The following is a 16,153-nucleotide window of genomic DNA, read 5'->3' as shown; positions in this document are numbered from 1 at the left end:
TATGGACAAGTCTTGTTAAATAAATTCTCAGGTTCAGCTAAATGAGGGGAGGTGACTGAGGAAACCACTTCAGTTGATACCCTCCCCAAACCACTAGGGAGTGCCATGCAGAGTCCTCACCAAAACTACAGACTGTGTCAAACTTACCTGCATACTGGCCCACATCCTGCCGGAAATGGTGTTTAAATGCCGGCTGTACTGAGAAATATGGGCCAGCTACAGAAGTATCTAAACCCTATCTGCATTTTAGAACTTCCTATTAAAACTGTAGGCTACTATCACTAAACAGGCAAAGCTTGTTGACCGTTATCTGTGTTGCTTTGCTGTGTTTTGAACAGTGGTGTTTACTTTTTAGGAAATGTTCTGTTACAACGTATTCGTAAAACTTATTAACATTTTGAAACATACTTTTAGTAAACCCAACTCAGCCAAGTAAATGAAGACACAATCAACTCCTATGAACAGAAGTACACATTTTAACCTTCAACAGAATAATTTCAAGTTTATTTCATTTTGTTTCACATGGATCCCATTTAATAAGAATACAGCAGAATTCTGGAGAGTCTTGGATATTTTTTCTCTGACTTATCATTATCATAAATACTAATATGAATACATCATACACAATAAACACAGCACTATCCCAAAGGCATAGAGAGTACCACAAGACATCATTCACCACTAACAACAGAGTATATTTCATGTCAGCATATTTATAAGAGCTACAGTAAAAGAGAGAGAGAGAAAGAAACAGAGGTGGGGGGACTGGAGGAAAAGAGAAAGTCGGGTGCTTCTACACTGCCTGAATCAAAGAACCCTGATTTTAAAAAAAGAAGAGTGAATCCAAAGCTGGGCAATGGATGGACAACAATTCATCCTAATGATGGACAACAATTCATCCTAATGAGGACTGTGGAAGCAAAACTACCAATCAAGATACATCTCTTACCACTTGGCAAACACGATCTTGCATATCCAAACAGAGCTTTGACAGTAGGACCGGTGTATTTATATCTGGAAAGAAGTAATTATTGCAGCATGTACTTTGTTCTTTGAGTGGAATATAGCAGAGCTGCTGTAGTGCTGTGTAGTAAGCACCACCACCACCACAGTATTACTGTGTAGTCGAACTTTCCTGCAGCCTTGAGCTTCAGCCTCTCAAATATGTTTAGGGATGCTTTAGGATATAAGGATGCATGCAGTAAATTTGCTTGCCTTCAGAAAGAGACGAGATAGGATTGAGGATGCAGGAGAAGTATATATGGAGACATATTGTTCAGACGGCCTCATAATAATATGTGTTTACTATGGCATAACCAAGGTCTTAGTATGCTTTATTCCCATTTACCTACAGTTCTTGTTAATGTATGTATGTCACTGATTACAGTGTGATAGAAACACCAGTTAAAAAACTATATGACTCTGTCTTACAACTTTCTGGACCACATAAAAGGCAATCAAAACAGGACGAGGTTCATTGACATCATTTGTTTGATGCCGTTACATAAATCCAAACAAATAAACAAACACACGTTGCTAAAACTGTTGTTCACTGCCCTGATTCACAATTTTCATACTGATAGCACACTATAGCAGTTTCCGAAACAGCACAGCAAATATGAGATGCTACTATGCTCACTAATTTTCTTAACCCTATGCAATTTCTGATTTTATGTCAGGATTTAAAATATTCTTTGTATTACAAGAGTTCATCCTTGCTTGACAGCGATATTTGATGGAAAAATATATATAAAAACATAAATAAAGTTAAAACAACCTACGTAAAACCCACAGCTATCATCTATTTGCTATTATTACTATACATTACTCTTTCTCTGCTCACTTTTTATATCGATAATTCTCCTTTGTCAATATTTGCCATGATATTTTAAGCAGCCTTTACCCCGTTTCTAAAATCTTGTCAGTTATGCTGATCAAAGGGAAAAAAAAACATATTGAGAAAATCAAAAAAAAGACAAGATGTTCATAGATTCTGAGATGAATAAATAAAAACATCATTGTGGTATGATAAATTTAAGGGAATTGAAGGGCAAAGGCTAAACTATATGAGCTCCTAAACAAAACCAAAGTAAATGCAATTGAATAACTCTGTGCTCAACATTTGTTGTATAACAACTTATATGGAGTGCACAATTATTCAACTGTGTACATATAATCATATATATCAGCATGTTGATATTTACACAGCACAGACAAATACATTCTCCCAAGTTAAATATTACTACAATTTTTTTATTCTTCACAAATGTAAGTCTTTTCCATTACAAGATTTCTCTTAAATGTTCGTCAACAAATGTTTTGGTATTTGTATTCAAGTTTTTCTCGTATAACCAAACAGACAATCAACTGTTGTCTTCTACAGTTAAATACATCACGAGAATAAACATCATGTTACAGCAAAGACCCTTTTCCCCCTTTTTGCCCCCACATCCTGCTCCCCAGTGGTGTTCCCCCTCCCCAGGCCCCGTCAGTTTCTGCCCTCCATGCCTCCCTCCCTCTGCCTGTCAACTCACAGATACACAAACAGACAAACAGAGGAGTGTGGAAATGCAGGTGGTGGTCAGCCACCCTCCGAAATCACAAGGTCACCCTGGGTGGAGGAAAAAGGCGGAGAAGCGAGAGACAGAGGGAAGGAAAATATTAAACAAACAGCAAACGTATGATCACATGAATTGCATGTTGAATATATAAACAAAGCTATGGCTCAACAAATATGGGATATTAAAAGCTGATATTGACACTTTTGAAATGACTTGAGAAGCTGCAGGTGACACCTTGTCTGTGATGATATTCAGTAAATGTTAAGTAACCTTAGTCATGCCAGAAAATGACAATGGCACTGTACATATGTATTACGCTGTTAGGTAATCAATGTCAATGTTATATTGTATATGAAGAGTATATATGTTATTAAAGCAAAGACACAAACTGAAATTTAAAGCTCCTGAAAAATTGGTTTCTTGTGTATTTCTCTATTACATTAAATATTCATGATTAAATAAGCAACTATCAAAGTTTTAGTTAAAGTTAAACAATCAAAAACTTGGTGTATGTGTGGTTTAATCAGGTTTAATTGACATTGCTGGCTACATAAACAAACAACCCCACAAGTTTGATCACATTTGGATTTCAATGTTGCAAAAGTCTGATTGGTGCATAGAAATACGTGACATCCCCTTTTTCCCATTGAGCGCCTCCCACTTCAAACCAGTGAGAAGAGCACAGAGAAAACCACAAATACAGAAATGTCTGAAGTGTAATTAACAAAACTGTTCAAACTTTAGCAGACAATTTTGTGTTCATGTATGATCCCATCGCTCACGATAAAAAGCTGATTGAGACAAATATAACTGAAACAACAGGTATGAACAGGTATTCAGTATGGAGAGCAGATTAAAACCATAAGTAAAAAGCAGTAGCTTCTATAGTGAACCCTAACCAATGATGCTAAAGGCTCTGGCTGAACATTTCTAAATCTTTGAGGTTTGAGTGCAGTTTTAGTTCATCAGTCAGTATTCTACAGCCTCCAAGCACTACACCAAAAAGTTCTTTCACCCATAGTTTTTTAAGACTGTTACAGGGTTGCCGGGGAGTAGAGGAACTCAAAGGGCAAATAGAGCAGGTGAGTGCATATAGCCAGTGGTGGAATGTAACTAAGTACATTTCCTCAAGTACTGTACTTAAGTACAAATTCGAGGTACTTGTACTTTACTTGAGTATTTCCATTTTATGCGACTTTATATACAAATAAGCTAAATAAACTATGTAAACCCCCCCCCCCCTCGGATTAGCTGGAAAATATATTGTCACAAAGCTGAAAACAGGGGTGTTTTTCTGAGTTTATGAAAAGTTGACTTTTTAGAGATACGTGGTTCTCACAGGACAGTGATGCTACAAACATATGATGATCTTATAGAATATGATACTTAAGTAACATTTTCAATGCAGGACTTTACTTGTAGTGGAGTATTTTCACAGTGTGGTATTAGTACTTCTACTTAAAGGTGGGGTATGCGATTCTAATCCAAGGCTTTTTGCCAAATTCAGCGAATATCTCCTTACGGTCTACTAGCTGTATATGCACTGAAAGAAAATACGGTGTTTGTACACCGCCCTGGCTCTGTAAATGGGAAACAAACAAAGTGACTCGGACCGGGCCACATAACACTATTCCAGCCATTCCAGCTATAATTTGTGTTTCAGGTAACGTTAAATTACTTGCCAACAGACATTCAGCTTACTTTCTAGTTTGCCAAGATATGCTGTTGTGTTTGCTAATGTAGCAGGAGAGTTGTGAGTATCGCGGTCTGGACATGGTTTTCTGGCTGGGAAACGTCTCGTCCTCTCTGGCTGTTAGCCTCGCAGCAGCAACTGTAGGGACAGTTTTCTAACCCACAACGTAGCTAAGCTAACCCACAACCTAGCTTACATTAGTGACATTACTTGCTGTGTCGCTCTATATCATGGTATTTGTCATGGTATTGGATTTCTCCAGAATCGCATATCCCATCTTTAAGTGAAGGATCTGAATACTTCTTCCATCACTGCATATAGCTGGACAAGATCACAGAATTACTGTAAAAGATGGCTGTACCATAGACTGCAAGTCAAACGTTTTGTACACCATCCATCTACCCTGACTTCCTTATCAAGCAACAGCGTCATGGTCCTTTCACCTTTACTACTGAACATAAACATACAGTATGTTGTGTCAATGAACAACCATTGCTGTCATCTTTCTGGAGAGGATAGTCATCATTCGCACAACTTCAAATGAGAGATGGCTTGTCAGGAAAATGTAAATATGGGTTGCTTTTAAAGGATAGGTTCAGTGACCAATATCTCTTTTAATTTACATATGGGCATGTGAGTAGTGTTTTAAGACAGACTTGAAAAAATGTGAAGCTATCTTTTAAGCCATCTGAATAAACAACCAATGCTATTTTTCTGATGAGGAAGGGTGAAAACGTGTAGCTGAGATTGTAGAGATACTGGTAAATTCATAGACTCAACTTATCATTGTACTTTGTACTCCATACTGTCATTTTATTATGTTGGTCTATTCTGTACACACCAAAATCTATTGCATATCTGTCTGTCCTGGGAGAGGTATCCCTCCTCTGTTGCTCCTCCTGAGGTTTCTTCCATTTTTTCCCTATTAAAAGGGTTTTTTGGGGAGTTTTTTCTTGTCTGAATCGAGGGTCTAAGGATAGAGGGTGTCGCATGATGTACAGATTGTAAAGCCCCTTGAGGCAAATTTGTGATATTGGGCTATATAAATAAAATTGACTTGAACTGACAGTATGATCAGTAGTTAGATTTTAGGAAGTTAACAGTGCATCATCAGATTTTGTGAAAATGTATGTTTGTGTGTCATCTGCATAGATGTAGAGCTCCGCCCATATTTTCTGATCATGATATTTTCTGATTTTCTGATCATCAATAGCAAGCAAAAGGCACCTACTGAACTAAAATATTGACATTAATGTTAGGTTGATATCCAGCAGATATCATTGCAAGCCTCATGAATACCGCCATTACACAATTAACTGTTAAATCGTGCTTAAAATTAAAGATTAGCTTAGATCATTACCGCAAAGACATACAATAATGTGATCTATTTAAACCTATTCCAAGCAGTCGATTTGTTCTACATATGTTTACACTCACCATCCTGCAGCTGTGGTTTGGCTGGACAGGCTCACATTTGATTAGAGTAGGAGGTGGGCTGCTGCTCATAGCCCTGGTTGTAACCTCCTTCCTCATTGTAGCCTCCCTGCTGGCCATACTCTGGCTGGTACCCTCCCTGGGAGCCAGCGTAGGGGTCCTGCTGACCATAGCCTGCCTGACCAAAGGAATCGGGGGCAGGCTGCTTTTCCTGTGATGCAACGTATGTTCCAGAGAAGGCAGCCATCCAGCCGGTCTCCTTGAACACAAACCACAGGTTTCCTATCCACAGGATCAGGTTGATGAAACCAAAAGCCTGTGGAGCAGAGAGGTGTTTGGAGATATGTGTTAGAGTAATTTACTCTTTCTGTTCTCATATCAACTCTTTATATAGTTTTGTTCAGTAAGAGGCATATGGGACCTACCACAGAGGTGTTGAGGCCGGAAACCTTGGGGTCGTAGACCTCACGGCAGCGATTCTCTTGTTCTTCACAGGCTGAGATGAGAGTGATGACCCTCTCTGGATCGGTAGCTGTTTTCACATCTGACAGGCCTTTAGCCCAAGCACATGAAGACACCAGCCACATGAAGGCAAATACCGCCGACACAACAAAGTCCTGGCAATCAGAAAGACATGATGATCACTTTTACTACAAACAAAGTGGAACTCCCTGCCTAAGGATCTCAGGAAGGCAAACACGGTATCCTCCTTTAAATCTCTTCACTTCACTTTTATCATATGGCTTTTTCTTAATCTGATGATATTTGTTGTAATTATTCAAATTATTTTACCATGTTTATATCTTAAGCTCTGGATCGTATTTGCTTTTATTAAATGCTTTTATTGTAAAGCACTTGAAACTTTGTTTTTCAAGGTACTATATAAATAAAGTTATTATTATTTTTACAAATAACAACTAGATATTAATTGTAACACCAGTTGTAGGACTTGTATACCAAGAAACGTGTAAGGTATAAATTAACTCACGATCTGAGGCCCCTTGCAGTTTTCACGGTACTTCTCCAGCATGAAACAGTACACAGAGAGGGCTGCCATAGAGTAGAGGAAGGAAAAGACACCGATGGTGACAAAGAACTCAGCTGAGGAGGAGTAGTCCCCGACCAGGAACAGGCGTTCGGGTTCCTTTCCTTTACAGGTGGGGACATCAAAATAAACCTGATGGAGCCTGAGAGTAGCGACACAAAGAGAGAGAGAGAGAAATTAAACAGTGCAAGTGTAAGATACGAAAACAAAAAGGTAAATGGCGATATAGTTCTCATATTTGAAACGCCTTATGTCACTGATCAGGGCAGTGTTTCTCTTATATTTATTTTATTTTTACAGTTTTAATTTATTATTTAAATTTGTGTAAAAAAGATGAATGCAATCCATAACAAAATACTGCTGAGGACAGTATTTTAAAGGAGCAGTTTGAAAATTTGGGAAACGCACTTATTCGCTTACTTGCCAACAGTTAGATGAGAAGATTGATACCTCTTGTCTGTCAATCAAATATGAAGCTGCAGCCAGGGGGCGTTAGCTTAGCTTAGCATAAAGACTGGAAACAGGGGGAAACAGCTAGCCTGGCTCTGTCCAAAGGTAACAAAATCCACCTACCAGCACCTCTAAAGCTCACTAATTAACACGTTATATTTATTTAGTCAAATCAAGTCAAAAAATGTTTTTATCATTATTATAATTTTTTATTTATTTTGTATACAAACCAAAGTGTAAAAATGTCACATTGAAGTTTTAAAGGGGTTTATGTGATGGACTACAGCAAGTCCCGGCCAAGAAATTGTCCAGCACACAACCCCCTGTAACTCGCAACTTGTTGTTTTTACTCTTTTGTAGGCTTTTTAAAAAACTTTAAAACAGAGTCAGGCTAGCTGTTTACCCGCTTCCAATCTTTATGCTAAGCTAAGTTAATCACCTACCTGCTGTAGCCTCATATTTAGCATACAGACATGTGAGTGGTATTGATCTTCTCATCTAACTAAGTGTATTTCCCAAAACATTAAAGTATTCCTGTAATCAAAGGCACTTCTGTAAGGTTCTGTAAAATGTCCTATTATAATAACTCTGATTTAGGCTAATGAGCTTGTTAACTAAATTACTACACTAATGACTGTATAAATTAGGAATATAGCATTATTTTTGATAATTCCTTGCAAAGGCGAAACAAAATCTAATAAAATGTATATATTTTATATTTGATTTATATTTTTTCATATATCAATTATGATATAATGAATAACAGACATCTAAAAAAGCTAATTTTAAAATTAGATCTTAATGTGCTATAAATACTAATTAGCATTACCATCAATAAGATTAACTGGCTCCTGAGTGATTTATTTAGATACGTGTGCTGAATGTGAATTTGCAGTTTGTAAGAGCCAATTTTTTTTCTCCCTACTTCTACTACAGTGGTGACAGTAACTTGTGAATGACAGAATACATACCTGAACGGATATTCAAATTCTACTTCTATGCCTAGGTCACTCTCCGACCGGTTTTTACACTCCACGCTCATCTTGAACATGCCAGAGTAACTGCCACATGTCGAGAAGGCGAAGATTGCAAAGATCTGCAAGAAAAAGATGAAGGAAAAGAAATAGTGAAAATATGACAAAATATCCAGTGACCTTGCTACATGTCACAAATCGTGAAAAACACAGAATACAAAAAGATATTATTTTAAATCACACTCTTCCTCTATGACTAACTGATCACATACTGTATTCAACCCTACTCCAGTTTAGTTCAGATAATGTAACCATGTAAACAAAGCGCTCCAGTGTAAAACAGGAGCAGACTGTGTTTTCACCACTTGTGATGTCTCAAGCAGACTGATGCTTCACCAATCATGGTGAGTTGCTGAAAAATGCACACAGAGTGCAAATCAATGCAGCATTAGGTTGCACAGCAAGGGCTGCACCTGTTGCCATGGTTACCATTACAATTGGTTGATGTGGCTTTTCTGTAGATGTTTTTATACTATTTTTTTTTGTATTTTGGTGGTACAACAGTGATTGTTCATTTGTCTATTACTTCAGGTGCACACAGCTCAGTCTTGTTCTTCAGCTCCCACTCACAGTCACGTAAACAGCATAAACAGACATGCGTGGAGATAATCTCATGCTCTCTCTCTCACACACACACAGCAGATTAGACAAGTCAGACTATTTTTACCACACCCTCGCTACACTGCAGGCCAGATCCGATTGGATGGAAAATCCAACTATTAATCTGACTGAGGTGCTCTACCATCTGTCACCAAATACTCAGCTACAAGCTACTGCAAAGCCAGTCACAACACACACACATACACACACACACACACACACACACACACACACACACATTAAGGCACTTCCCTCTTAACTGTATTCTTGTAATACTGTCTACTTGCTGCAGACATCAACACACTAAACTATTTACAGTAATCTTTTAACTAACGTGAGTCGGAGGCTCGTTTGTTGGATTTACACAAACCTGCGAGCCTCAATGTGATCGCTTTACTCATCCTTCTCTGTTCTCTGCAGGTTTTTTTTTTATTTTCTAGTGTCCTCTCCCATCATCTTAAACACCTCCCCTTCCTGTTGTTGGTAAAAGGCTAATTAACAGGTTTTAATAACCAATGCAAATGCCTGTAGATGTGATGAAAGTGGCAGCATTAGTGTGTGAGAGAGAGGGGGGGAGAAGAGACTGCTAATAAACAACACAGTTTATTATAAATTTCAAGCAAAGAAAAAAGTTATTTGCCATCTGCAGTAGAGCATTTGAGTCCAAACTAAAAAACAAATAATTTCTACATTATTATTACAATCTTACTTGGAGCTATGGAAACTGATCTTGCAAATGTTAGGAATATTTCAGCTTCATTACAATTTTTGTGCCAGCATGTCTGAACCAGGAAATGTCACTCTAAATGCACCTTGGACACTGACTAATTCTGGAAGAATATGGTTCCAGCAAATTTGAAATCAATAAGATTATAAGAAAAGGCCTTCAAAATGTGTTTTAAGTAGTGAATTCCCTTTAAACCCAAAACAGAATAACAGGATGTAATGCTGCAGCAGCTGTACAATCAATACCTACAGAATGTGCAGTGTATCACAATTACTGTATAAGCAAAATCCTTCACACAGTGCGCATTGTGGTATATTTTATCCTAAAAGATATGTCATCCACCTCATTCTGTTTAGTATAACTGCCTTATGGCACTAGTGTGGCTGTTTTTATTTTTAAGACTGTTCAATGGATTTAGAGCTCCTATCATTCTTTCTTTATCCTTCTGAGACTGTTAGAGGTTAAGTCTTCATGAGAGGGGTCAATATGGAGACCAAAAACATTTTGTGTTCCAGCTGTACATTTGAGGCTTGCTGTCTTCTTCTTCTGTAGACATTTTAGAGGAAATGAAAATGTTAAAGAGGTCTGCATTATCTAGTTCAGGGATAATCTCAGCAACAAGCCACACTGCTGCTTTAACTGAATCATCCTAAAGCGATACAATTTTATGAGTCAAAAGAACTGGATCACACTGACATGAGAAATCAATTGGTGGAGCAGCATATTTACATGTATATGAATGTAAATATACAGAAGTGTGCATACATTCTTGAATAGTTTTACTTTCAGATGGAAAAGTAGTATTTTTTTTACCTTATAACACAAAATACAGGGCCTGGTGTAAATGTAAAATACGTTCAACATGTAGACATCATCATACAGTTGTTACTGTTAAGTTTAGTCTACAAGACTAGAGTCTACAGCCATGCTAGCAGCTCTGTGAGGCTGTACTTAGGCACAGAGGTGAAATGAGCTAAATGCTAATGTTAGCATGCTAACATGCTCACAATGACAATGCTAACATACTGATGTTAAGCAGCTATAATATTTAACATGTTAACCATCTTAGTTTATCAAGTTAGCATGCTAACATTTGCTAATTAGCACTAAACTTTAGTAGTAAGGAATCAGTAGTAAGGAAAGTGAATCCAAATGGGAGGCGCCATACCACAATTAAGAGTTGTACTTTTATGGTGATAGATGAGTGGAAGGAGGAGTGATGATGGAGGAAGAAAGGGCCAGCCAGACTGATAAAAAGAAATGGTGGCACACAGAGTGTTAGGTGCCATGGTAACACTATTGGCAGCATCACACAGTGAGGAGGCAGAGGCTCGTTTCTCCCCCTCCTGGTATGCTGGATGGTTGTCAGAGAAGATACACAATCTTACACACTCAAACACAAACAATCTGTCTGCTACTGCTTTTCTCACAGTCTGTCTTTCTCTGTGTCTCTCTGTAAAAACGGATCCACACATCAATAAAAGTACCGACTGAAGAGCCAGATGATTCTGGATTTTTGAAGCAGATACTGATATTGATAACCGAAAGGTAGAAAAATCCATTAACGATTTATCGGGCAATATTATTTTTTTTTTAACATAAACATTAACATTTCTAGGTATGGATTTATTTTTCCAGTTGAAAAATAAACTTGTCAGTGCTCTCTGGTGAGCAAACTATGTAACTATAAAAGTATCTTTGGTATTTCTGCACTGCAATTTCTTCGGCCAACATATATGCCAATACAGATATATCTGCAATAAGCTAATATCGGCTGATTATAGGCCTGGCCAATTGATCAATAACAGTTCTTTCAAATTTGACTATTTTATGCGAGAAATATTAAGTGATTTCCTGGTTTATATGCAACTAAAAGGAGGGTTAGCAGCTTCTTACATGCCGACATATAGCCAAAAGCACAAAAGTGCAGAAATAAACACTAGCTGTGTAAGCTTTCACCAGAGGCCCTGGAGAGTCACCAGTGTCTGAACAGCAAAATCTCCTGAGCTACAACAAAATCAACAGCCTTTATTACACATTAGGGAGTATGCCAAAGTGAATAAGGCGCTTGCTTCCTGTTCTCACAAACAGCCTTTTTATATTTGTTGGGTATGAGTCAGAGAGTGAAATTTGAATGCAAATGAAATTCCACATAGTGCCATCCTGTAGCGGTGGAGGCAGGAGGCTGTTTGCGTTCTCTATGGTTGGAGCTCCACATCAGCTTTATTTGGGAACTCTGTCTTCCAACATCCATCAAATCTAGGCTTTGTCAGCACTATTCCACAGAGACAGTGAGAGGGTTGGGTGGGGAGTTGGGCAAAGCTACATGAGTCACACATATAGAATGCTGTTTAAATTTCACACATGTTGCAAAAATGGTGCTCAGAAGCTTTCACAAGTAATTTTCATTATCAAATGTAGACAGGATTTTTTTAAAATCACAAGATCTCACATCCTCAACCCACAGACTGGTCTCAACTGATCCGATCCATTTCCATTTACTCTCATATGTCTCATTCAAATATATAAATATGAACACTGCTGACAACTCGCTGCTTTGTATTTTCTATAAAATCAAATCAGCACATACTGGCTGCAACAAAAAGCCAAAAAAGGTCTGATTCTACTACACAGAAGCATCTGTTTCATTGCTGCCTGTTTCCACTGAAAGGGGGGTGGCTCCTCTCTACCCTCCTAACAACACTGTGTTGCTGGTTGTGCATGCCCATATTAATCCAGAAAAAGCAGCAGCTCCAGCAGCTCCACCTCTAGTCTGACTCTGAGACACACAGGCCCTCTGACAGATGATTCATGGGCCCTGGCCTCCTGAGCGGGGCCGCTGATTGGTGCTTGTGCTTGCTGTGACCCAGGGAGGCAGCGATGAGGTGCTGGCACACTCACACAGCTCCAGGGAAGGACTACAGAGTCACGCAGTACACTCATGCCTCGGACTGTAGAGCCCATTACAGTGAGGGTCTCTGTCAGAGATGCTTTGGCACGCACGTTTTCATCTGGGTTGTGTTAAGGGTGTTCTAATACTGAGGATCAGGGGTGTAGCTAAGAATTATGGGACCCATGCGCAGGAAGGGCACCCCCTCCTCCTCAATTTCCTTCTCATCTGCCCTCCCAAAATGTATAATTACATTGCATGCATCTATTTAATGATCAATTACCAGGAACATAGAGCTAATTAAAATGATTGGGGCTGCAATTGATGTTCATTTATTCTGCCAATTATTTTTCAATTATTTATAAATCATTTTGTCTATAAAATGTAAGAAAATAGAGAAAAAGGCCCGCTATGATTTTCCACAGCCCAAGGTGACCTCCTCAGATCACTTGGTTAGTTAGAGCATCAGTCCAAAGCCCAAAGATATTCAGTTTTCTATCATATATGACAAAGAAAAGCTTACGATCCTCACATTGAGAAGCCATAACGCAATTTTTTTTTTGCCATTTTTGCTTGAGAAATAATGAATCCATTTTCAAAATAGTTGCAGATCGTTTTTTTGTCAATCAACAATTAATCGACTAATTGTTGCAGCTCTAGAAATGATTTTGGTCACTATGTTGATAATACTAATTGGCTCCCGTAAGCATAACCACAAACCAGAACCAGCCAGAACCAGTTCATAGCATCACATCAGGGTTTAGAATAACATAAGAAAAGACACATTTAAGAGGCCCTCACTCAGCTGCGGGGCCTACATGGGTAATTAGCACCACTATTCTCTCCACTGCGGTGCCCCAGCTGTAGCGAGGCACCACTGTTAACCCTGCAGCCTCTTCAGTATGAGCATGCTGCTGCTGCTCATAGAGGTCAAACAGTGTGGATGACAACACATTACATGAAGATATCTGTGACTGTAGAACAATATCCTTCATGTCTAATCTTCTTAAAAACATCTAATAAATGCTCTTGGATACATCAATTAATGGAACTAGGGCTGCAACTAACAATTAGTTTCATTATCCGTTAATCTGCCGATTCTTTTCTCGTTTAATTGACGAATCCTTTGGGCTACAAAATGTCAGAAAATAGTGAAAAATGCCCATCACAATTTAGCAAAACCCAAGCTGATGTCATCATATTGGTTGTTTTGTCTGACCAACAGACCAAACCCCAAAGATAATCAGTTTACAATTGAATAAGACAAAGAAAAGCAGTAAATGCTCAAAATGGAGAAGAAATAGTTGGCATTTTTGATTGAAAAATGACAAACAATTAATCGATTAGTAACTGGAACTGGATGAATTTATCAGTGAAAATCTCAATTTTCTAATTTATAGACAGTGTACAATGTCTTAAGTAGGCCCTGTTTAATGATATCCAACCCCACCAAAAGATCAGAATCAAGAAGCAGAATCAATCCTTGTACTAAGTAAATCTATTTATGCTGCTCTCTTCATAGATAAACTAATAACAGAATAGTCTGCTTGCTCCATCATCTGGTGGAGGAGACTGAGCACATGAAGTAGAGGTAATAAACTGCACTAGTATGCAAAGGTCGTATCCTCTGAGACGGATTTGACAAATTGTCATTATATTCCTCAGTGGACTGACACAGTGTTACTACAATAGTGACGTAACACATCCTGCCGGGGCAGTAACACCATCACCATCAGGATACAAGAGACTCCTTGATATTAACCTCAGTCATTATGTGAATCCATTTCAGAAAGTAATTATTAGACCTGAGGTGGAGTTATTGTAATGTTTCTGGAGAAATGAACATGTCTAAACCCTCGTGAGAGAGGGTTCAACTGTGAACCTTTTTTTCTCAGAGTGTAGAGTCACATCCATTATTAAGCCCCATGCAGCTTCATGACCTCTGTGTGACAGAAGGTCACAAATCTGTCAGTAAGAGACATGGAAACATTATTTACTGCAAACAATACAAATTACAAGTGTTTTATCAATAATAATATTTTATTTAGTGAAAAGATTTTTTTTTTAATTAAAATGGAAAATATTCATGCATTAGTCCTGTTTCTTGCAGTCACCCATAAATAAGTAAAATAGAGGACTTACCCACTGTAGAATTTTTATAAATCCCAGAGGTTGTTTGAGTACCGTGAACTGCCCTTGGGCCACCAACTGCCAAAACAAAAAAATCAGCAATTAGCAGAGTTTGTTATTAACATTTTCACACTGACTCTTGCTCTCCCTGTGTGAAATCAGCCTCTCGGAGCAGACCAGGCATGATGATATGATAATGCAGATTAAAAACATGAAACCAATTACCTCAGTCTCATAGCCCACAGGCCTGGTGCTGGCACCTGCAGGTGTTTGTTATATGGCAAATATCTGCCAGTGAATAAAGTGACTCAACTATCACAGCTGGCATCTTTGAGGGCATTTTGATATTGACTTCAAACGCTATGATGCGTGTGTGTGTGTATGTGTATGTGTGTGTGTGTGTGTGTATGTGTGTGAGAGAGAGAGTGCTCCTGCCAGCATTACAATTAGACAAAGCTGATTAACTGACTGTTTTCTCTGCTCTCTTGCTGCACACTTCATGGCACTCATTTTTATTAATCTGTGAAAAAATCTCGCCAAATCTGTGGAATTGATGAGAGAAAAAAGGAGGAAGCATTTGTGCGCAGGTGAATGCGACACCGCAAAGAAGGCTGTTTGTCCCTGTGTGCATCAATAAATGGCCGCACTGGAATAAGCAGCAGTGGTGGTTTTCTCTCTCAGGCTGTGGGGCTCATTGTTTCTCCACGCTAAACATCCATATTAAACAGATGACGCATGCACTGACAAAATGTCATGTTTCAGAGCAGTCGGACAGCCTGATATGCGCTCATTTCTCAAGAAAGCCTTGTTGGCTTTGTCACAAGCCACACAGCTATCTGAGAGATGAGCTGTCCGTGGCCATAAGGATGCAGGAGACCGTCCTCCTCTGTGCCGGGCCTACTGCGGCTATATGAAAACACCGAGGGCCCATGGAAATTAATCAGATTCCTATTTGTTATCTTAGCAACAGCAGGCTAATTGAGACGTGAGAGGTCTAAATCAATTAGCTGAATCCCTGGAGATAATAGGCTACCCTCTGCTTCCTTTTGCTAAATGTCATTACTGCAGCAATCTCTGGACATCCTACACATTTCTGGACTGTCAGCGGGCCGCTCCATCGTATTGACTGCAGCATCAGTAGTGGAAAATTGTCCAATTACATCGCGCTCTGTCGTGCATTCACACCACCGCAATTTGTAGGTAGATACGTGCATAAATTACAATTTCGACTTTCGAGTGATCGAAAGCAATGAATTAAAACCTTAAGGTCGGCGGATCTATGAGAAAAAAAAATATTTATTTGAGCGCACGACAAAGGAAATTGAGCCAAATTGAATGAACATCATCAACCGAACAAAACATTAATGAAATAGATGATTTCCCCCCCAAAGCCTTACCTGGTTTACAACATCCATCTTGGCCGCTTACTCGCTGATAAGAGGATCAGAGGGGCGGAGGGAGGGAGGCGTCTCATCCGGAACAGCCCAGGGGAGGAAGACGCCCAGGAGGAAGAGCTGTGGCTGCGTCACGAGCTGGGCGCGGGACGTGTGAAGCGTCATGACGTCATATAAATCAATGGACGGTGGAGT

General features: G+C 38.9%; 1 protein-coding gene across 1 annotated transcript; it reads right to left on the bottom strand.

Annotated features, from left to right (window-relative positions):
- Positions 1–485: 485 nt before the first annotated feature.
- On the bottom strand, positions 486–16,100 carry sypb (synaptophysin b). The gene is made up of 7 exons (XM_044212024.1): positions 15,962–16,100; positions 14,577–14,642; positions 8,155–8,279; positions 6,677–6,875; positions 6,114–6,305; positions 5,692–6,004; positions 486–2,611 (listed from the first exon to the last, which is right to left on the bottom strand). Exons 1-6 carry the CDS (start codon positions 15,977–15,979, stop codon positions 5,723–5,725), a joined length of 882 nt encoding a protein of 293 aa, XP_044067959.1. The 5' UTR covers positions 15,980–16,100; the 3' UTR covers positions 486–2,611; positions 5,692–5,722.
- Between the last annotated feature and the right edge of the window lie 53 nt (positions 16,101–16,153).

The sequence above is a fragment of the Siniperca chuatsi genome, linkage group LG10 (assembly GCF_020085105.1).
Source record: "Siniperca chuatsi isolate FFG_IHB_CAS linkage group LG10, ASM2008510v1, whole genome shotgun sequence".
Lineage (NCBI taxonomy): Eukaryota > Metazoa > Chordata > Actinopteri > Centrarchiformes > Sinipercidae > Siniperca > Siniperca chuatsi.
Note: the sequence above shows the minus strand (reverse complement) of the source record. Positions and strands in the feature narration are given on the sequence as shown.

Bases quoted from the DNA above. Each gene is read 5' to 3' on its own strand.
- sypb (XM_044212024.1), bottom strand. The intron at 6,876-8,154 runs GTATGTATTCTG...CGCTACTCTCAG, and splicing joins GAATTTGAATATCCGTTCAG to GCTCCATCAGGTTTATTTTG. The intron at 6,306-6,676 runs GTGAGTTAATTT...TCTGATTGCCAG, and splicing joins ACTGCAAGGGGCCTCAGATC to GACTTTGTTGTGTCGGCGGT.